The following is a 23972-nucleotide window of genomic DNA, read 5'->3' as shown; positions in this document are numbered from 1 at the left end:
AGTCCTCTGGCCCCTTTTTCAGTGTCATCCTTTTTGGTGCTTGGGACAAGCACCACTAGGAGCAGGAAACTTTCACTACCTTTTCTTTCGTTGTGTAAATAATAAACTGTTTGAATCAAACAAATGATCCATTGTACCTTTACCTGCTGAATCAGTCAGGCCTTGGACTTGTGTGCTTGACAGCTGCTTGCTGCGAATTTCACATTTCTGGCATATCACAACACCCTCCCTTATCACTAAAGGAGTTAAGCTGGGCAAAAAGATGTGTAGATCATAATGGCTTTTTCCTGCCACTGTACACGAAAGAGAAAACCAGCCCAAATTCCATTTTCTGGGACTTCAGTCTGGCTGGGGTACCAGATCCTCTGCATTCTGTGGACAAGGCTAACCTGACAGGAAGTAGAGTTAGCATCTATATTCTACTATTTGAAAGACACCTCTTGGCCCCAAATATGTCCCCTGCAAGCCTGCCAGAGCATTGCTTGCTGGCTGACCCTTTCAAACCTGCAAGTCTATAGCTTGCCCTTCCCACCTTGTCCAAACCCCCAGATTGGACAACAGAAACACTGTCTCTAGAATGTTCTTGTTAACATTTTCTTGTTTTCTGAGAAGGAAGGAAGAGGTAGAGTGAGAAGCTGGAAGAGGTGTGAATTTTCCCCCATCCTCCCTTAGCACATTATTGATGGCTAATTTATTAATTCTTCTAATTATTCCCTTTGAAGAAGACTGACCTTGAAGAACAGTTGCCTGTTACAAAGAGGCAATTGTGGGGATGCTTGACCAGAGATATGTGCCCGAGAGGGATTATCCAGGTGGTTCTGTGAAGTTCACCTAAGACAAACTTCACAGTGTACAAGGTGGCCTGCTTGTCGTTCTGCTTACCAGGTTCTATTTCTATTCAGTCAGCATTTACTACGTATGTCCTACGTACAAGTCTGGTAAGAGCTTCTGCTCTCACCCCTGTGTCTTCAGTGAAGGCTTCCTTTTTCAGCTACCATGAGTAATTTGAGTGTATAGGTTAAAAACTATCTGGGAAGAATTATTGAATTGGATGCCCCACTAGATTATAAATGTTAGGAATGCTTTTTTCATCTTAGTATGTCCCCAGAGAAATGAGAGGAATACTGGGAACACAATGAATGCCTCTTGAATGACCCAGCCAGGGCAGTCACAATTGTCACTTACATATTGTGCCCAACAGTTATAGGAAAACCACCTTGATCCTCCACCCCTGGAAATTCACAGTGGAGGAGAGTCATTCTCATTAGCTATCATGCCATGTACATTTCCGTTGTCCTAGTTGGTGGCCTCTGTTACTCCTGATCTTTATAAACAGACCACCTCACCCCCACCTACAGGTTCAGTTTCATTGGGACTCCAGGAGCAATCCTATTCCTAGTTAGGGGAACATAAGAACCCCATATCTCCTCTGGCCTGGCCTATCAAATAGAGCCAGACTTTCCAAATGTCACATCCCCAAAAACACACTATCTTAGTGTGGGTAATAGCCCTATATTTGGCCTTTGCCCAGGTTGCTCTCCAGTTAGATCACTAAGCCCCTGATATTGCAAATTCTTGTCTCTTTTATATTTTAATCTTCATTTGTTGGGGCCATCGTTTGTATAGGCCCTTGGTTTGACAACCTGTTTCAAGTCACTTCTGGCCCTACTCTGCCTTTAACCAATAGGTTCCAGCAGTGGAATTTTTTTTGTTCTTCCTTAATTCCCACCTTCTGCCTCAATCCCTGAAATGTAATGCACATGCCTCCTTGGGCCTTATACCTTCATTTCTTCCTGACTGTTGCCTGCTCCTGAAACCAGTCTTCATGATTAGATCCCGATTTCTAGACCTCCTGGATCCTCTCTGCCCAAATCTCTACCTTTTATATGATAACTTATTTCCCCAAATCATTTAGACAATTCCAGTAACCCACGGCCGTCTTTCTTTTCATCTTCTCCCAATTTAAACTCCAGTGAGAGACAATCGAGAATTCATGAATACATATATATTTATTTAATTCATAATATAGCATTTTGGATGGCTGGGGTATTTTAGAAGGATGAGGCTGTGTAATCCACAGATGCTCAGATTTCTGTCACTAGGAGAGACACTATTGGTCCAGAGCTCCCAGTACAAACAAGCCTGGGATAAAATATTTGATAAAAAATAGTCCGACAATAGTCTAATAAATATTATAGCCAACAACAACAACACAGTATATGTCTGAAGCTGGCAGCCCAGACTGTAAAAGGCAGTTTTACCTGCCCTGATGGCAGTCAACCTGGCCAACCTGTAACACACAGCCAAACACAGCCAATGGCTCCAAGGCTGCAGTTGGCTTCAGGAATTGAAATAAGCATAGGAGTGGTTCCTATCTGTCAGCCTCACATTCTCCATTCTGTAGAGGAAAGGGTATCAAATATTTGAGCTTATCAAAAAGTCCATCCATGGATTGCTCCATCCAGGTAGTCATATATAAATATGTAAACCATGGAAGCTTAGAAAATTCACCTAGTGTATTTAAGCTGAAAAGAACGTATAAGTGATTTTGCTGAAATCTGAATTTCACTGCATCCAAAGTTATACAATGGAATTACATGATAAAAACACATACAGATGCAGCAATTCTTACAAGTAGTTACAACTCCAATGTGGCATTAAAATTTCTTTCATATTCTCAAAACAGGGTTTAACTTTATTTTGATTAGTTTTGTGCTTTCTTCAATAAGACAATATAAAAAATTGGAAACAAGCATAAACTGCAGACAGAAAGAATAATTTGCTAGCAGAAAGGATTGTAGGAGAATAGGTTGAGTAGGGCAACAACAATGAAAACTAAGCGCGTCACCTTCCTTGAAGATGTTAAATACAGGTCCTATTCCCTTTGTCCAACTGGGTTTATTTAGCTAGAGGCAGTCAATGACTTCTCTAAGGTCCCTGGCATTGCCACTAGCTATGAAAGCCTTGAAGTCTCCAGGACTCACCACACCCCCCACACCCCGGAGTACTTTACCACCATGTTGTTTCTTAGAAAGGAGTTTTCATTATCTGGCTCAGAAATGTCATTGCTTACCTCAAACCCAGTTTAATTTCCTACATTATTCAGTAGGTTAAGCTCTGAGTGATTTTTGGCTATAGCCCAAACTTAAATCCACCTTCAAAGAACGAAGTTTCAAAAGATTGGAAAGTTCTTGAAAAGAATGGCGCCACATGCTCTAGACAATTCCCCAAGTTAAGTTCCAAAGAGCTTCTGAGGAGGACAATAGTCACTTATATGTATGAGTCCTGGGACATTTGCACAATAATATTAACACAGCCCAAATGGAGAAGTAACCGAGCTTTTCTGCCCAGGAAATAACAAACACCGGTATGGATATCAGAGTACAACAGGGAAACTTTGCTTATTCATCCGTTCATTCATACATTCATTCAATAAACATTAGTCAGGCATCTACTCTGTTCCACACACCATGCCAAGTATTAAAAAATACAACAACAACAAAAGACACAGTCCCTGCCCTCAAGGTATTCACAGTCTAGTAGGGAAGATGATTATTATACATTAAACTTTTGTGTGCATCAGAATTACCTGGGAACTTGTTCAAAATGTAAAATTCCACTTATGTGCCCAGATAGTCCAATTAAGTAGATCAGGAGTGGGGTTTAGGATCAATTGTTTTAACAAACACCAAAGGTGACTCTTAACAGGCGGTCTGAGGACCACACTTTGAAAAACACTGCTATACAAGGTGATTATTGCTGGGGGGGGGGACCCTCAGGGTGCCGTGAGAGCTCAGATGAGAACATACACCAGTCTGGGGGGCAGTCAGGAGTTAATCTGGCTGGGGGTGGGGGTGGGTAAAGGTAGTCTAGGCTAGGGTCAAATGTAAGGTGGGGAAATTGAAGCTTTGTCCCAGGCCACTAAAACCTAAAGGGTACAAAAAAAAAAAAAGAATAGCTGGGGAGACCCGAGGATAAGGTAAAGGGAATTGAGCTGGGGTGGAGGGGGCATGTTCCGCATTTGTAACATTTCCACACTATTCCCTCCACATAGGAACAATTCCTGTTCACTCTGGGCATCAGAACTGTTAGCAATGTTTCCACTCCAGGCCCAGAAAACAACTTGTGTGAACAGTTGACCTCTAAAATAACAAGTGGAAGGAGGAAAGTGGCAAAGGATGCAGCTGGGAAAGCAAACAGGGACCTGAAAAGCCAAACCCTAAGTCAATGGGGCCTTCTACTGAATGCTATGGGAGCCAGTGAGAGGTTTTCTGAGGGGGGGATCATTTATTTTGTTTAAAAACTGGGGACTAAGGCCTCGAGGGAGACCAGAATAACTGAGAAATGAAACGCATCCATTTTAAAGCACCGCTACACTGTGCTGGGGCCGGGGCCGGGAGGGAGAGGTCCATATCCCTTGTGCACTTCACTACATGCCACGTGCTGTGCTAGGCAGTTTACATGTGCTATCTTTTGAAATATTTGCAACAGCCTTGTGAGGTAGGTATTATTTTACAGAAGAGGAAACAGAGGCTCAGAGAAGTGAAGTGCTTACCCTAGGTCACACCGCTAGGAAATGGCAGAAGAACTAGGATTATTTTAGTCCGAAGGCTATGAGCTTTCCAAGGCAGCGAGCTAGCTCCCGGCACTGCTGGATCTGACTGAGGTTGCTTCTCTCCTAATTAGCAGAAATGACATACGGTTTTTTCAACCAAAAAAGCCAGCGTTGCTGCTAGAGAGAACATTAAGTTTGAACCTGCCATCTGTATGCGCATCAGTCCTGCTTTCCCTGTTAGGTGAACAAACAATACAAAGCTGTTATTTAGGGGCTGTATATAGATAACTTTGTCTCTCCTACAGAATAGTAAGGCATTTGACAGCAAGGGACTGTGTTTTTATCAATACATCAGCAGCAGAGTGGTACCCAGCATCTAGTAGTTTGTTGAATGATTGATTGAATGAATGAATGAACGAACGTCCACTGAGGTGGTCGAAAGGAAGAGGGGAGACGTTTTGGCATTGTTTCAAGGCTCCAGTCTGTTGGCTTGTGACAGCTACGGCTTTGTACAAAAGTAATATTTTTGCAACTCCCGAGAAGTAGACTCCTTGAGGCAGACTTATCTCTGGGGAACCCCAGTCCCTGCAGGAGAACTGACAAAAGCACAGACCATAAAACTCGATGCCCTTCAACAATAGCGAGGAAGACTGGGATGAAAGTTACATCTGCATTTGCCACTGAGGGGTCGCTAAGCAGATGACTAGAGTAAACAAGATCTGGAGAGGAACAATTCTTTAACCTGTTTAGGAAAACAGACCGTTCTCGGGCATTCTGAAGCACTTAGTAAGTGTTTTATCTGAAAATACAAGTACATTTATATGCAAATGGTTGTTGCATCTAGAACATTCCATTCTTACTGATTAAGTAAATAAAGTTCCTAAAGAACATCCATTGTGCAACTCTTTTTTTTTTTTAGCCTAATGCTAGTAACAGTATGTACTTGAGAGTAATAAAACGGTATTTCTTTGAGATATTCTGTGACGGAATTTTTAACAATTCAAATGAACCTCCTCCATCAAGTAGCCTCAGTGAAACTGTGCTTCTACTTGGATCAGTTTTCTATCCGGCAACAGCATCTCTCGTGCAGTCTCGTCCCCCAATCTCTGCTAATCCAATTTAGAGCTCTTCCCACCATTTACGTCATTATTGCACGTGTATGTGTGTGTGTGACAGGAAGGAGAATGGGAGGGATGAATAGAGGGAGGGAGGAAAATGTTGCCTGATTTTGATGATGTTCCCTTTAGGGGACAAAAATGGAATGCTATAACTTATTTTCCCTTCCAGTATATTTCTCACTCAAAGAAGCAAATCAAAAAATTTATTATGTATATATAATTATAAAATGAATACATAACATATATTATTTATTCATTTTATATATATTATATATACACATACATGTTATTCATATAATAAATCCTTGATTGTAGGCTTTGTATCAAAAACTACATATAATATGTGATCCTCGGACACTTCAAAATTCTACTTGGTCAAACTGGCCAGTGCTAGAAAGGCTGACATGCCCCCCACACACGCTCACCTTTCCAGCTGGCTAGCCCCTTGTTCAGAGCATCTTTCTACATTATTTACTTAGAATTATCCTAATTCCTTCCAATATCATTTATACTCCTGAATCACTAGGAATTTTTAATTCTCCAATGATGAGAGGTATTCTCTAAATTTCTCCTCCAATGGCTTGAACCCAGACTACTCAGATAATTCATTCTGAGAGACTCAGTACATTAATTCAAATACAAGCGTTAATGCACAAAAATTAAATCTATAATATCTAGTTATTTTGGATGCTTCAGATGAACTTTATTTTGTATCTTGTATATTGGACACTAACTGAGGTTTATGAGGGGAAGAACTGCTGGACTGGAGAGCCAGTGAATTATACGCTCTCTGGAAACTTAATGGCAAGCTTTCATCCCAGAAACATAAGGGGATTCTTGAGGCCTGCAGTTGCATTCCTGCCGCTCAGGGTAATCAATAAAATCTGGGGCAGGCAAACCAGACAGGATCATTAGGGATTTGTTCCAGATTGTGAATGTTGGACACACTGGAAGAATGAAGGTCACGTCAAAAGTATGAAGATGGAGAGAGTTAGCTGGGTCATAGAAAGACAGCATGTTGTTGTCATAATCCAGAAGAACACCCAGACGCTTCAACTGTGGGGGCACATCCACCAACATTTCCTTGTTGTTATGTCTCACTACAAAGTTACTATTGCATCGAGAGAAGACCCACGAGGAGGCATTCTTGCCAATCCATTCATTCTTGGGAGCTGATTTGTAAGCAATACCAATTGCATACCTGTAAGACCGTGGAAAGGAGAGAGAAACATTTATTAATGATCTGAGTGGTGCTAGGCACCATATGGGATATATAAGAAATCTAATGCATGCTTCTTCCTTTACCAAATAGTTTACATTTAGACCCACAATGTTGATAGCACGAGAGCTTTACGAAGTCAGCAATTAGAGTGCTGGAGTAATTTCCAACTCCTAGCCCGGCATATTTCCCAAGATTTTATATTTTTGGTTTTCTAAAAGCTGGCCAATTTTTCTAGGAGTGGTTTTCATCACAGGCCTTTTCACCTTGACTTACTGGTACTATGTTCGTGCTACGGACCTGAATCTCCCAGGAACCTAATGGCAGGAAAAAAGGAGGAGAAAACTAAAAGTGGGACCCACTCACCAGGTGGAGGAACCCATGACCACCTCCCAGTAGTGGCAGCCACTGTCAATGAATATATTTCCTGCTGCCCCATAGCACCCTGTGCCACTAAACCTCTCCGGGGTATGGCTCTTCTTCAGAGAGCTTTCATCCTTCTCCATCTGCAGCCCATCATTGGAGATCTTCAACTTCTTGTGAGTCATTTTGGGATCCAGTTTAAAGGGCTGGCCTGAAAAAAAGAAGTAGAAAAAAGAAAATGCATGAGAAAGTATTTAAGAATGCCATCTCTGTCCTCCAGGACTATCACTACCAGGGGATTCCTGATAGGATGATCATTCTTGGGCCCAGGGCAAGTTGGCTGCTACTTGGGTTATATTAAGGAAGTAGGGCCTGAAGCCACCATTTTCAATAAAAGAAGAAGAAGCTGTCCCCCCTCGATAGGTTATCAAATTAAAAGGGGGCTCTCAGGCTCTCATGTTCTCAAATATATCTTGTACTCTGCTTTATTTCAGTGGGTGGCTTGGGATGTGAGTAGGACTTGGGGGAAGGAGCATTCGAGGTGAGACGAAGTGAGGGGAACTGGTGAGGTAATTGCTGGTTGGTGGTAGAACAAAAAAAAAACTCAGCGAAGACCATCTTTCTACCCTCTTACAATTGGGATGTAAATAACATGATTAGGTAACTTCGTTAGAGTGAAGGATGCATCAGGAACTATCAGAAAAAACATTTGTTGTGTAGGATCATTCGTGACAGAGAATTCCTTTTAACTATATGACGAAACGAATGACTAGAAGCCAGTTGCTGGGTGTGGCAAGAGCTGTATTATACAAAATGGGTCTGTGGCTGACACTGTTGGCGAACACAACCCACCCCCCCTTCTTTTTCTCTGTTACCCGCTTTCACCATAGAGGGCAGCAAAGCTAAATATTTCAGCTCCTAGCCTCTCTTGCTGCTAGGGGTGGCTAATGAGATGGAAGTAGATGGAAACAGAAGTCAGACAGGGTTGGGGACACTTTTGGAAAAGTGCCGGGCTTTCCCAAGAGAAGAGATAGCCATCCTGTGCACCAAGCCTCTCCCCCTCTTCCTATCTTAGAAGGAAATGTGACATCTGGAGGTCGCAAGGGTCATATGGTGGCCGTATGACAGTAAGTCAATATGCAAAGGGAGAAGGAGCTTGGGTCTTTTACAACATCACAGAACTGGCTGCCGCACTAGCCCTGAACTACCTACCTTCAAACTTCTTGCTATTTGAGAAAGAGACAAAAAATACTATTTGTTTTAGCTACTCACAGATACTATTAGTTAAGTTGAGTTACTTGGATTTCCAGTCACCTGCAGTCGGAAGCATTCTTAAGAGGTATGACTTCTCTGCAGAAGGATTCTACCAGATTATCCCCAATTGTACTGTCATACACAACTGTTCCCCAAGCATGGGGAACACCTGCCTTTACTAACTTTACTCTCACCCTTTACTAACAGCCTCTCAAACTCCAGCTACTACTACACATACTGTGTGTCTATCTTCATGTTCATGTATTTCCCAAAGGCACCAACAAACCCCGTGCCCAAAGCATAAACTAAAATGGTAAAGTTCCTCTACATGGTGCCTCTGCTCTCTTGCACTGCTGTGGCTCCCTGCTCTGGCCAAGGCTACTCCCCGGCATGGAGGGGGAAACGGAGCTTTCCTTTCGGAATCACCCCAACGTACTATTTGTTTTTAGTCGGGTGGGTTCGCTGTTCCGGCTGCCTGCTTGGTTTATGGCTTTAACGATGAAGATGTAGCGGGTGCCGCTCTGAAGTCCATGCACTGTGTAGTGGTTCTGTTTAATGTTGGGCACGATCATCCAGCTATCCACTGAATTGTACAGGCCTGTAAGGGAGGGGAAGACAAGGACATTAACCAGCAGGTAATAGAGATAGGATGAGAAGCACACTGAAAATTCATCAAACCGCCCCCCCCCAACTACCACCAAAAAAAAAAAAAAGAATTTCATTTTGTTTTCTTTTGAGTCCCAGGAGACAGAGTGACATAATATCTTCTGTCTCTTTTCTCCCACGGAGTTAGGCTTACGCCAGGCTCCTTGCCTCTGGCAGTCAAATGTCACCACTAGTGAAAGTTAGATTGCTTCAGTTTTCTGCCCAATAATACAGGAAAGGCCACTCTACAAAAGTCACAGAATCATCACTTTTATGGAGTCTCTGGATCTTTACCCCCAAGGTCCAATCCTCTGACAGCTGAGCCTGGCCTGGTACGGATGGAGTGGCGCTGGGCAGAGCACAGGAACATGGACTCTCAGAACCAACAGGACACCTACACACCCTATTGCCCTCATTTTACAAATGGGAACCTAAGACTGAGAGAAGAAAAGTGACTTGCCCCAGGCCACAGACAGATGGTGATGGTGCTGAGTATAACTCTGGTCTCTCACCCTAGTCCACTGGGCTCTCCACTACATGACAATTCATGAGGTGGACAACAATGTTGCTGTGTCCCTGCAAAGTAGCAAAGCTTTCAGGGCTCATGGCTCATCTATCCCACCCCCTCCTCACCCTTACTTCCAAAACTAACTGGGCTCCAAGGTATCATAGGGAAGCCAAAGACATGGCATGAGAACCAAAGTAAAGATTACCATCTCCTCACTTGACACTACCCATCTTTGCCCCTTCCTGGTTCTAATACTCATTTGAGGTTGGGTGGTCCAGGAACACATTGTTGCCTGGAACCTTCTTCTCTCCCAAGCTCAGAGCTCTAGGTTTCTGCTTTCAAAACTCTTTGGACCATAAACACTGACTTAAACAGAGAAAAATGTGCATAATTAAAAACACATATTTGGCTAACTGTGAATAAAAGAGGGGTTGACGTTCTGGTTTGTGAATTATCAAGGCTTCTCTCTTCTGTTATCAGTTTTTCAATCAGTCTACTGCTTTTTTTAAAGATTTTATTCATTTATTTGACAGAGAGAGACAGCCAGCGAGAGAGGGAACACAAGCAGGGGGAGTGGGAGAGGAAGAAGCAGGCTCCCAGCAGAGGAGCCTGATGCGGGGCTCGATCCCATAACGCCAGGATCACGCCCTGAGCCGAAGGCAGACGCCCAACGACTGAGCCACCCAGGTGCCCCCAGTCTACTGCTTTTTAACCATCATTCTACCAAAGCATGCAAAGGAATGGACAAGGAAAATGAGCAGTGAATTTAGTCACTTCTATGCAGCACTCGTAAAGGATTATTAAAAATAATCATGAGTGTTTTAGAAAAAAATAATAATCATGAGTGTTTTGAAAGAGATCTGATCATGAAGGCTTTATAATGAATTTGGTGGGAAGTCGAAAAAGTCTCAAATAAAACTAGAAAAAGAAGCATAATGGAGGGCAAACAGAGATGTTCTAGAAAGAATAACTGGTGAAGATGCTCAGTCATGCTCATGAAAAGACAAGAAGGATAAGGGCCCAGAATAATGTTGGAGGGTTTGGTTATCCGTGTACCAATTCACAGCAGGAATCATAAACTGCACATTGAATTTTAATACAAAGAGGGAAATAAACGGTCTTCCAGATATGCTTCTAACAATACAAAACAAAAAAAACGAACAAACTTCACAATGAAGTACTATGTAGCTATGATAAAGACTGAGGAAGCTCTCTATTCACGGATATGAAGTGATTGCCAGGGTAAACTGTTAGTTGAAAAAAACAAATTGCAGAAGAGCATGGATAGTATGCTTTTTTTTTGCAAGAAAGAAAGGCAAATAAGAGAACATACATATATTTGAAGTCGGTAGGCAAAGGGATAGGGGCAGGGGCATGGGATTAAAAAGATACGGGAGAGAAGGACACTTCTCTGAATACCTTTTTTCTCATTTTCCCTTTTGGAAACACATTGTTGTCTTACAAATTCAGAAAAGCACAATTAAATCAATACGAATGGGAAGAGTGGGGACTCAAACTGAAGGCAAACTGAAACCAAGGAGCCCAACTGCACTTCAGAAGAAAAACAAGCACACCAAAGGGATGGCGGCAGGAGGAGGACTGAAAACACACCCTGAACTATTGTTTGTTTCGGTAGTGGTATGGGCAAAGCACTTCTGAAACTGTTAGATACATTACGGGATTAAGCAAATGAGCACGTGTGTTGAATTGTTGGGAGCCAGGGTTCTCACTGTGGAAGTCGGAATGTACCAATATGGAATGGGGGAAGGCAAGAAAGAGCCTGTGGGGATGGACTGGAATTGGCGGTACTGGTATGAACTCATGATTTTCTATAGAAGTGTGTGTGTGCATCCGTACACGCACATGTTACGTATGTGTGTCTATTATGTGTGTGCACATGTATACATACATGGGTATATGTATGTATTTCTAGTGTCCAGATCTTGTTCTCTAATAACATCCTCCCATTCAAAGAAACCAGGGTTCCTCAGGAAAATGGCTGATTTCAAGGCTGGAGGAGGATAAAGTCAATATGAGCCTAGAATCTTCTGTTCTGCTAGAAAGTAAAGTGCTCAAGAAAATGATGGGAGAAGTTAAGGACCCAGGAGTCAGCTTAAATGGCCCTTACTGGCTAAATCTGGGCAACCTGAGCATCAAAATAAGCAAGGGTGGTGAAGAATTATAAAGCACTGAAGAAAGAGAATTCGTGAGTCCATACTGAGAAGTAAATAAATAAGCAGAGGGTGGGGTTTTTGCTTACAGCTGAATGCAGAATGCCAACTGGTACATGGGCAAGGGAATGCTCATTTGGAAAATCATCATTTTGCAATCATCAGGGTAAAGACTGGACCAGGCAAGAATTTTTGACTGATGCTAAAACAGGAGTGTGGGTGGGATGGGTTTGATGAGGAAGCAGGACATTTTCATTGTCTCAAAGTATCACCACATGGATTGCTTATTCGTTGCAAAAAGAAAAATAGTAACTACGTAGTGAAGAAATCCGGCAATGCCTTTGAGCAGCTGAACAAAATTAGCATCACCAACGAAGGGCAAGTGGACATCATATGCCTCCAGATGTGATATCCTAAGGAGAATGCAACATCTCCGATGCAGTATTCCAGCCATCCATGCACAGTCTGAATGTAAACCGTGAGGAAACATCAAAGGAACCCAAAATAAAGGACATTTTTAAAAAGACGTCAAAGTTGTTAAAGACAAAGAAAGACTGAGGAAGTGTTCCAGAGTAAAGGGGGCTAGGAATAATGACAAATAAATGCAATACCCGATCCTCGACTCTAAAGGGCAATATCAGGTCCTCTACGTTATAAACAGTGTTATTGGGTCAACTGTCAAAATCGGAGTATGAATGGTGGGATCAGAAGAAGTATTGTATCAAATCTCTTCAAGTTGATAACCACACTGTGGTTATATAAGAGTTTCCTTATTCTTAGAAAACCTACACTGAAGAATTTAGTGGTCAAGGTCATGATGTATGCACTTTACTCTCAAATGGTTCAGAAAGAGAGAGAGAAATGGGGAATGCTAGCAAATGATATAAGAAAGGGGACAAAATATTAACAATAAATGAATCCGGGTAAAGAGTATACAGGCATTCCTTGTGCTACTCTTACAAATTTTCTGTAATTTTGAAACCATTTCTAAATTTTAAAAAGGTAAATATAGGATTCTCTGGGTATCACTGAGACTTAGCGAGATGGGGTTGATGAGTGAATTCCTGTAATGGAAGCATACACCTTGTTCAAACGGGAAAGACCATAATATGGAAATCCATGAACCCGAGCGTAAACATGTGGTGGAGAACATTTGCATGGAAATGAAAAGGAGAGGAAATTGAAGTTTTATCTTTGTGGCAGTATGTTACAGGCTGCCTGGCCAGACAGAAGGTTTAGCCAGTGCTTTCATAATGCAAAACACAAAATTGAAATAGAGGAAAGATAGACAGTAATGGGGAAGACAATCAGCCAAACATCTGTTTGAATTCAGCTAACAGCATCATCAGAAACATTATTGGCTTGTGACCATTCCAAATCTTAGATGAGGTGGGGAGATAGTTACAAATGAAGGGAGAAAGCTAAAAAAAAAAAAAAAGAGAGAATGAGAGACAAAGAAAAAGAAAAAAAGCAAAAGAAGAACAAGGGGAACTACTTTTCCAGACAAAATTCTAGCCGACAAGGAAGAAATTTCTGGTTAAAGAAAATGTGGAGTTTGATAATTTAAGATTCCTCATATAAATGGTATCACAGAGTATTTGTCCTTCCATGCCTGGTTTATTTCACTTAGCATAATGCACTCCAGGTTCATCCACGTTGTCACAAATGGCAGAATTTATATTTTATTGTATGGACATACCACATTTTCTTTATCCATTGACCTGTTGATGGACAACTTTTTGAATGCCAATTATATCCCAATAAAGTGGTTTAAGAAGAGAAAATGTGGAAAAACCTCAAAGGAAAGTAGCTCTCAGAGCCAAGGTTCAATCAACAATGGCAGAACAGTGGTAGGCCAGACCGACAGATAAGACCAGGACATTGAATCTTCATGAATATGTATTCCTAGTAAAATAGTTTCATCTCTTTTTTTAAGATTTTATTTATTTATTTGGAGTCTGACAAGCAGACTCCCCACTGAGCACAGAGCCCAACACGGGGCTCTCTCCCAGGACTCTGAGATTATGACCTGAGCCACAATCAAGAGTCAGAGGCTCAACCTACTAAGCACCCAAGAGCACCTAAAATAGTTTCATCTTATCTGCCCATTGCCAGACAGACTTTTGCTCAGGGCTCTGCCTTTGTCCCTGTCCTACTCCACTTGACTGGAAGAAGCCACAGAAGGCAGGCTGGGAAGGCAGAAACTGGCTTTCAAAGGATTTTGGCAGGCTGGAATGTGAATTCAAAACTAACCAGACAAAATGTAATAGGGATGAATTCAAGGTGTTCCATTTCAGTTTAGACAATCAAGGATTTGAAAGACCGAGGGATTTCAACTGACTACATGCTCAGTAGTCAACACTCAGTAGTCAAGGTGACTACTGGAATGAAAAGGTTAGGGGCTGGGGGACATCACCTAACGTACAAGAGAAATAATCCAGCTGTCTTCTGTGGTGGTCAGACCACTTTTGGAGTACTGTATTTGCTTTTTTGACAGTACATTTTTAAAAAAGATTTTATTTATTTATTTTAGAAACAGAGAGAGAGCACAAGCAGGAGAGGCAGACGGAGAGAGAATCTCAAGCAGACTCCATGATGAGCGTGGAGCCCAATGCAGGACTCGATCCCAGGACCCTGAGATCACAACCTGAGCCAAAACCAAGAGTTAGGGGCTTAACCAATTGCACCACCCAGGCGCCCCTTGACAGGGCATTTTATAAACCACCTTGTCGCACAGGAGTGTGTTCCTAAAAAGGATACCATGACGGTAAAGGTCCTGAGACCATGTCACATGAGGAGCGATTCAAAGAACTGAGGATGTTTAGCCTGGAAAAGAGAAAAATTAGAAGGGACGTACATGAGAGCTACCTAAAGTTATCTGAAGAACTGTCATGGGAGAGATGGGTCAGGTTTATTAGTAAGGCAAAAAGGGCAGGGCTAGGACTAATCAGTAGCTCTGGGTTTAATTCAAGAAACATTAAGCTTGAAGCCTGACAGGCTTGGGTTCAAACCTTGACTCCATCAGTTTGTAGCTCTGTGACATTGGGCAACTCATTTCACTTGAACCTCAGCTTCTTCATCCATAAAATAGAATTAGTATCATCTATTTCATAAGGCTAAGGAAGAACTCAGGGGGACCCAGTGAGATGATGTATGTGGGAGCATTTATAAATGGCAAAGCAGAATGCACGTATCAATTCCTATTGTCATTGTTATTTACTAGGAAGAAGAGTTAGGCCTTCCATAAGGACCCACTGACAATTATTTATAGCTTCACAACAACTGAATGAGTTATTTTGTTAGAAGTGAGCTGCCCATCACTAGAACTGGAAATGTTCCAGTCGAGACAGGACAATCACCCACTGGGTGTCTGGTGGAAGGGAAGAAGATTAGCCTAAAGGACTTCTAAGTTTCCCTCCAATTCTAAGGCGCTACGATCCTATTGCCATTAAGAATTATCCTTTAAGTTCTTCTTTATGAAGGACTACATATCTTTGAAAATGAAGAGGACAGCCCTTAAATCTTTGTCGCTTGGACTTATGTCTCAGCTCCCGGGAGACCACTGCTCTCCCCCTCTCAGGAAGGAGAAGCTCAGTTGCTGGCTAAGACTTGCCAGAGCAGGAGAGAGAGAGAGACAAGGGCAGGAAAGCATGGCAGGGAGGCCTTAGATTTTGTGACTCCAAAATCTGAAAAAAAAACACCTAGGAGCCCAGCTACCCAGGCCAAGTGGCTTAGTTGGAGCTGCACGAGGCAAGTGTTTTTTGAGTGTGACCCCCAATGTCCTCTCACCTCCCCAGCCCACCATGTGGCCCAGCATTGGCACCAAACAGGAAAAGGAAGCCTATTTGGAGGGTTTCGCTGGCAAAACTCCTCTCATGTGGGCCTGCGAAGTCAGACACAAACACAAGCACAAAGGTAAAAGAAAACACTAATTTGCAGTTCTGCAGACGAGGGTGGGAACCCTAGAGTGCACCTTAGGGTGGGAATCACTTCCAGTCTTGAATCCAGTTTTAATTCTGCTTTCCAGCTCTCCCTGGCACAGGGAGGGGAATTCGCAGCCGGGTCCCTCTTATCTGGCCATCGATGAGTCATGTTTCTATTCTGCATTGTCTTGCTCTCCAATTCATCAGAAGGTGAAGCCATAACATGTGAGCTCAGTGACTGCTTTTTGAACAGCTTTCATTTTGTGGCCCACTGACACGTTTTTGTATTTGGTGTAATTCTTGGAGGAGAGGGAGAAGGGGTACAGTGACAGAGGCAGAAGGCTTATCACGATCGATCATCGCTGATACAAATAGTTCCGGGGAAGGAAGTAGTCATCCTGGAACATGATGTATTTTATCATGATAATGAAGTGGAAGAAGAGCCAAGGAGAGAGATGGTCACAGACACAGAATCAGCAATGGCGGTGGCGTAGCTACCCAGGGATGAATTCTGAGCTGGGTTCTGACTCACGATGAGTAGAGTGACATGGATTGACCGAAGAAAGGCTATGGATTACACAAACACATGGGAGTGGCCCCAGTGACTGCCCCAGCAAGGAAATACACAACTTGCTTGTCCACCCAGCAATGCAGTCTTTGCAATGCCCTGGGGGAGCTTGTGCTGTCTACGCAACACTATACTCAACAACCTAACATGTCTTACAAACACTTGCCTCGTGGCGCCCCGGCCAATCTTGAGCAGCTTACTGCTTCCTTACATTTCCTTATCTCTGGCCACAGGCCCCAACTACACCATGACTTACTGATGAAGTTAGCCTGGCCAGTGAATATGGTGTACTGAAGCTCATAGGAGCTGATGCTGAACTCATCATCCGAGATCCAGTGGACTGTAATGGTGTCATGGGAGGCAGTACAGAGTTCCTCTCGGATAGATGGTGGGTTTGGGGCTGTAAAGGAAAGGTGGAAAAGAAGGTGAGGAAGGCACACTCTCTGTTCCCAAATTTTAACAATTGTTAACTCTTGCTGCCCAACTCAACATCCCATGGAGGGGAGGTTCTCTTCATCGATAAGAAGCGTTCAATGGAAGCCAAGTGCTGAGACCTCACGTGGTCACGTGGTTTTCTTATTGCATGACCTCTGACCTGTTTCTTTTTATTTTAAAATAAGTTTTACCACATGTTTTAGGCAGTATGGCCAAGCGCAAATTAATATGAGTTCCGTCGTCTGTGAAATAAGGGATGGTAACTACCTCACACATTTGTGGTGGATATTCATAATATAAAATTAAATCACAGTGCCTGGCACAAAGTAGTTGTTCAATAAATGACAGTTATTTTAATATGTTAACAAAAATAATGACCAATGCAAAGTTATTGTATGTGTACATTTTTCTCATGAAATAGCCAATCAATAAGCCTGAAGGTAGCCAGCATTTTTCATAAGCTGGTCGTAAACCTCATTTCCTACAATTGTCTGTAAGCCAGGTATTTCTCCCAGTTTTCGTCCTAATCTGCCAGTTCCTCAAATTTCCTTAAAACCACTTGAACGGTACACATACCTATGTGGGACTTGCTTTAATATTCCATAACTGCCATCTGAGCTCTAACCCCCTCAACAACAAGCAACAATAGATTACCGATAGGCTCATAAGGAGAAATCCACCAGTAACGTCTTGTTTTTTCTTGACCTTTAGGTATAATGGTATACCCGTCTGCCCCCAGAAATCTTTGACACATCATCTTTCTTTTCTGTTACATGAGCTAAAGGATATTCTATCTAAAAAGATAGCTGTATTGTCTTAAAGGTTATAAAAGCATTTTCATTACAAATATTGTCCTTTTCTGATTACCTTAAAGTAAGAGAACACTAAAAGATAAGCATTAAAACGGGAAGGAAACCACAGTATTTTCACACCTGTTAAATAATCTAGCCCCTCCAGCAGTTTCTTTTCTCTGGAAAAATCTAAAGCAAAGTTTTCAAAGGCATCATTAAAATTGATGTCTGGAATCAGAACTTGAGAAGATGCTGTTGCCATAGCGACCCTGGAAAAGAGAAAAAGTACATCAACATACATCAAAATCGGTTTGCAACCTTTATCCAATGTTTGATTTCTGGTTCAACAGGGCGAAAACAAATGACTCATAGGGCTTGATTCATTAATTAAATGAAAAATATCATATCTCTGCTTTTCCAATGGAAACCATTTAAAATTTAATCATCAGGAACCAATTAAGGGTTATACCATATTTATTCACATATGTTCACCCCTCAAACACACTCCCCCATCCTGTCTTAATTTTGAGAAGTAAATACAGGATTTTTTCCCCTCTGCATCATTTTCCATCTGGCAGGCAGCATCAAAACTAGACCTCTGAAGGCTTGGTAAGAGCAGTTTGAGAGATTTTTTTTCTCCCCCTCTATTTTTTTATGCTAATCAACAAGCCAGCATGCTGGGGCTGAGTTCAAGCCTTCACCTGAATACTGTGCTTTATTCACTCTTTTATAACATTTGCATTTAATTTTATGATTATTTATTATGACTATATAATGCTATGTGAGTTTTATCTCCCCAGCTAGTTCTAAGCATCTCAAGAGTAGGGTTTATATTTTGTACCTCTCATATCTTCCACGGTCCGTAACGCGGTGTTGGCCGCATGGTGAATAAACAATTGTTGACCGAATAATGGAATGACTAAAAACAACACAGCTGCTAACATTTGTTGAGCATTTAGTAGGTAGAAGAGACCATGCATGCACTTTACATACATTGTTTAATCCACCTCTTGCCATAATCCTGTGTAGTAAATGTTATTTCCATTTTGTAAATGACAATGAGATGTAATGTAAACGAGAAATGACAAATAGAAAGCTTAAGTAACTTGCCTAAGGTCACACGACCAGTAAGGGTCAGGAAAAGAAAGAAATATAACTGAATCCATGTTCACTGGATTCTAAGCTCTATACCCTGAACCAATTTAGGCAGCTCTTTAAAAAAAAAAAATTAAGGTACATTTTTCTGTGCTTCAGCAATTCTTAACCATGTACACATCAGAATTTTCTTGAATTCATGATTACACATCAGAGTGTTGACCAAAGCATACATGTTGAGGGCCTGTGACAGACCTTCTAAATCAGAGCCAATGAAGATCCTTGAACATGCAAATGACAGAATGGAAAGAAACATTAATTTGGCAACAATACGAAGGTAGAATGAAGGGAAGAGGCACTGAACGTAAGAAGAACAGAGAGGAAACTTCTCTGGTGAACTAGTTGTAAGGGGTTGAGGAGTTAAACAAAGATATATCCTCATGCATGTACACCCTGTTACACTTCTACCAACAAGAGGTCTTGGCTATTTGTGAAAATAGAGATGTTTTAGGAATAAACTGGAGGCCAGGATAAACAAATGAAAGACTAACTCAGTATAATCTTCAGGTCTCACATTAAATGGCCACTCTTCCAGGATTTGATGAGTTAAGAAGACAACAACCCCTTTAGGTCAAGAGTTAAGGCAGAAAATTGGCTCATGAAATTTCTACTTGGCCTCCCCAATCTTCTTTCTTCCATTCATCCATCTGTGCATCCATCCATCCATCCATCCAATACTGAGCACAACTAATGTGCCAGGCACTGTGCTAGGCACACTGGAGACACACAGGTGTGGTCCTCACTCTCACAAAGTTCACAGTTGATGGAGGAGAACGATATTAGATAGGCAACAGAAGTGCTGCTACAAAGGGACTATAACATACACAAGACCCACCTGGCAGGGACTGGGGCACTAAGGGAAATCTCCCCAGAGGAAATTCGTTTTACACAATAACCTACACAATGAGTAGGAGTTAGGTAAGCAGAGACTGTGTGGATGTGTGTGCTCTCTCTTGCCTGAAGGCTGAAGAATTAGCAAAGGCATGCTGGGCCTTGTAGGCCATGTTGCAAGCTTTGCACTTTATCTGAAGAGCAATATGGGCCACCGAAACACTTTGTGCAGAGGAGTGATGCACAACTTCATGTTTTAGGCAGAGTACTCTGGCTGCAGGGATGGGCTGCAAGGGGTCAAAATTGAGGGCAGAAGAGACTTTAAGGTGTCTAGGAATGAGCAAAAAGGAGAGTAGTGACAGGAGCACAGACAGCTAAAACAGAAAGTTAATTCACACAACATGAAAACAAATAGGCAACAAATATACTTAAAAGCCCAGGGCGCCTAGGTGGCTCAGTTGGTTAAGCATCTGCCTTTGGCTCAGGTCATGATCCTGGGGTCCTGGGATCAGGCTCCCTGCTCAGTGGGGAGTCTGCTTCTCTCTCTTTCTCTCCTTCTCCCTCTACCTCTCCCCTGGCTTGTGCTTCCTCTCTCTCACTCGTTCACTCTCTCTCTCTCAAATAAATAAATAAAATATTTCAAAAATATATTTAAAAGCCCAAGTACATGAGGAATCAAATAAATGTAAATTAAAATGAGACAGCATTTAAGATTATAAATAATGACAATTATAGGAGCTTTTTATGCCTGTATGAGATAATGCCTGCATATTTTATTAGGACTGAAACTGATAACAAATTTTGGAGATCACTTTGGCATTAAATACCAACATAGTTTAAAATGCAAATATTCTTTGACACCCCAGTTCTACTTCATAAATTTTTTACTACGGAAATAACTGAGGCGTAAGCAAAGATACAACTGTAAGGGCACTCACCATACCCTATGCAACCTAATTGTCTAAGCATGGGAACTGAGCTAAGTAAAATGTTATACATCAAAAGATGAAATACTACGAGGCCACTGGTAATCAGGTTATCCAATAATATCCAACGACAGGGACAAGTGCATGATATATTGTTAAGTTTCAAACGTAGGGTATAATGAAGTATATACAGTATGACCTTCTGTTTGTGAAATATATATTAAATCTAAAGGCACCTGGGCAGCTTAATCAGTTAAGCATCTGACTCTTGGTTTTGGCTCAGGCCATGATCTTACAGTTATGGGACTGAGCCCCGCATCAGGCTCCATGCTCAGTGTGGAGTCTGCTTCAGATCCTTTCTCCCTTCCCCTCTGCCCCTCCCCAGTTGTGCACTCTCTCCCAAATAAATAAAAATCTTTAAAAAAACCCAAAAATCTAAATATTGGGATACTATACTCCCAAATGTTAACAGTGGCTGGAAGGTTAAGGATGAGTAAAAATGGCATTGGGGTAAGTGTGTGTGTGTTTCTATGTTTAATATGTTTAAGCAAAACAACATTAGTTATATCTCAAGGACGATATAAGTGTCATTTGTAAGGGAGAAGGAACACTCTCCCAGCTGAAATTTCATTTTAACTGAAGTCTTGGTCCATAATAGGTTATTACAATTATTATTGGCGGGGAAGAATTTCAGACCCTGTGAGAAACCACTGATGAAGATATTTAGGTTGGGCAGATGATTCTCGAGAAAGAAGAGACTAGCATAAAACAGAATCATAAAAAACAACAGCATTGAAGGAATAGGTCAAAGGCGATTTGCTCCCAAAAGCAAAAGAAACTAGGCAGGTAGGGAGAAAAGCAGGACTGTTCATGGAAGCTAAGGGCAGAGAAATTTCAAGTACGAATCGAATCGTCAGTACGCACAAATGCTACTGAGTGGCTAAGTAAGATGATAACAGGAAGATAAAACAAAGGACTGTCTATGAGATTTGGCAACAAGGTATCCATCTGGCGACCTTGGAAGGAACACTTGGAATAGTGTGGTAGTGGCAGAAGACATTTCAGAGAGTTGAAGAGTGAGCGAGGATGATTAAATACAGTGGTTTAAATTTATGTTTTATCTCTGCTCTCATGAAATACCACTGAAATGACAGTCAAAGAATAAAATGTCATAAACCCACAAAGACAAAGAGAATGGAAAAAGACATGCCAGCAAGTAAGAGATTGTCAACAAATGTTTGGAAGCTAGAAAGGGATGGATGAGCAGTAACCAACAACAGACCAGAGAAAGCTGGGTCAGGAAGCCAACATCAAGCTGATTTTGTGCTGCCAAGAGTTGAAAGTTTGTATGAAGAACAGCTAGACTCCAGATCCACTCGACCAGAGACGACTCCTCCCTCATCCTGGCAGGAGATGTGAGGTTCACTTTCCACAGAGCTTTGACGCTGTACCAAAAGCAGTCTTAAAACCCTCAGCCACCTTTCCTTGCTTGGCTCCCAGAATGGTGGCAGCCAGGCTTATACCCCACCTCCCCCGCCAGAAGCAGGAGAGGGGTGAATTCCTTCCAGGGGAAACTGACTGAAGAGAAAACACCTACAGAACTGACACTTGGGTCCCCTCAATAAAAATCCGGCATTTCACCTTATTATCCTATAGTGACATTCACCATGCAGGAAACTCTTCCCACCCCCTCAGATCTTCCAGTCACCTTCTAGCGCTTAAATTCAAACAGGCAGCCAAAAGCTTACCAGTCATTTAGGGAAAGACAGAAACTAAAACAAACAGAGAAAAGGAACTTGGAGGAGACCAAAACAATAAAGAGTTTAGAAGAAGCTTTTTAAATGATCGTCCATATCTTCAAGAAGAGAAACAGAGTTTGCATCCACAAAGCAAGGACAGAATGCTTTAAAAAAAAATAGAAGCAAAGATCAAGAAAGAGCTCTTATAAATAAAAAGAATGCTGAAATTAAAATTTTAATAGACGGACTGATGAAAAATTAAGGAAACATCTCAGATAATAGAACAAGAAGACAGTATCATGAAAACTAGGAAATGAAAGATTTTAAACATCAGAGAGAAAATCTAGAATGTCCAACCTCTGACTAATTAGAGTCCCAGAAAGAGAGAAGAGAGAAAATAAATGAGAGGAAATTATTAGTGAATAATATAAGAGAATGTCCCAGAATGAAAAGTCACTAGGCTCCAGATTGGAAAGACCTACTTAATGCCCAACAAAAATGAATGATAAAAGACCCACACCAAGTCATATCTCGGAGGATTTCAGAAAAACTGGATTAAAGATAAGACCTTAAAAGCTTCAAATTTTAAAATATAGGTTACATTTAAAAGATCAGGAATCAAAATAGCAGTGGGTTTCTCAGCCTAACACTGGAATTTAGGAGACAATAGAGCCATGCCTTCAAAATTATAAGGGAAATTTATTTCCAACTTATCAAATGTGAAAATAAACTTCAAATATTTTTTTTAAACAAAGGTTCTCAAAAATTTACTTCCCATGTACTCTTTCTTAGAAGACTATGGGAAAAAATTGTTCCAACAAAATTAAGAGAGTAAAATGGTACATGAAGGGGAAATCAGGCAGAGCCTGAGGAAGCCTCTAATTAAGAACACTGAGAGTCTGGGAGACTAAGTTGGCTGGAGTTCACAGGGCAGAGTACCACAGAGGAGAAGGCTGCACAGAGAGATTTCTGGAGACCTTCAGAAGGTTCCCCTCCAAGTATTCAACAAAATACTGATCAACACATGCATGTGAGGAAACTGCCCAAGGCCAAAGAAAGAGCCCCCTAAAGAGATGAGAGGGAGGGGCACCTGGGTGGCTCAGCTGGTTAAGCATCTGCCTTCAGCTCACATTATGATCCCGGGGTCCTGGGATCGAGCCCTGCATCAGGCTCCCTGTTCAGCAGGGAGTCTGCTTCTCCCTCTCCCTCTGCCCCCCCTCCGTGCTCTCGCTTTCTCTCAAATGAATAAATTTTTTTAAAAAACTTTTTTTAAAGGATGAGAGGAAACAACCCCTGGTGCTCCCAAAGGGCCAGGAAGAGTGTCTATTCCCAAGAGCCAGACTGGAAAATCTCATGATGCATGTGGCACTCGGGAGAGTACTCAGAAACATCTTGCCTCACTAGTGCGGAACATTGTGCCTTAAACTAAACACTGCTCTGATTCCACCCAACAAATCTTAAAAACAAGACCCAAAAGGATCAAGCTATTTTCAAGTAACTTAACTGTGTCCTAGAACAAACCTTAAGGATATCTATAGAAATACAAAAATATATAGCACCCAATAAGCTAAATTTCATTATGTCTGACATCCAAAAAAAAAAAAAAAGATCAGATATGCAAAGAAGGAAGAAAATACGACCCATAATGAGGAGAAAAAGCAATCAATTGAAACTGACCCAGAACTGACACGGATGTTAGAATTAGACATTATGACAGTTATGATAACTGGATTCCATGCTCTGTCCACATTTTGATTTTAATTTTCCTTTA

The 23972-nt window shown here is 41.7% G+C and overlaps 1 protein-coding gene across 4 annotated transcripts in view; it reads right to left on the bottom strand.

Annotated features, from left to right (window-relative positions):
- Positions 1-1990: 1990 nt before the first annotated feature.
- Positions 1991-23972, bottom strand: part of MID2 (midline 2) — a 93938-nt gene continuing 71956 nt past the window's right edge. For 3 of the 4 annotated variants that reach the window (XM_011229126.3, XM_034649846.1, XM_019803120.2), the window contains 5 exons: positions 17692-17819; positions 16491-16724; positions 8946-9107; positions 7259-7466; positions 1991-6874 (listed from right to left, as the gene is read on the bottom strand). In XM_011229126.3, the coding sequence (XP_011227428.1) occupies positions 6472-6874; positions 7259-7466; positions 8946-9107; positions 16491-16724; positions 17692-17819 (1135 nt within the window). In that variant the 3' untranslated portion in view covers positions 1991-6471. The remainder of the gene's footprint in view (positions 6875-7258; positions 7467-8945; positions 9108-16490; positions 16725-17691; positions 17820-23972) is intronic. The other variant, XM_011229127.3, reaches the window with a different exon arrangement.

This window comes from Ailuropoda melanoleuca, chromosome X, assembly GCF_002007445.2.
Source record: "Ailuropoda melanoleuca isolate Jingjing chromosome X, ASM200744v2, whole genome shotgun sequence".
Taxonomy (NCBI): domain Eukaryota; kingdom Metazoa; phylum Chordata; class Mammalia; order Carnivora; family Ursidae; genus Ailuropoda; species Ailuropoda melanoleuca.
This window is presented reverse-complemented; position numbering and strand designations above follow the sequence as displayed.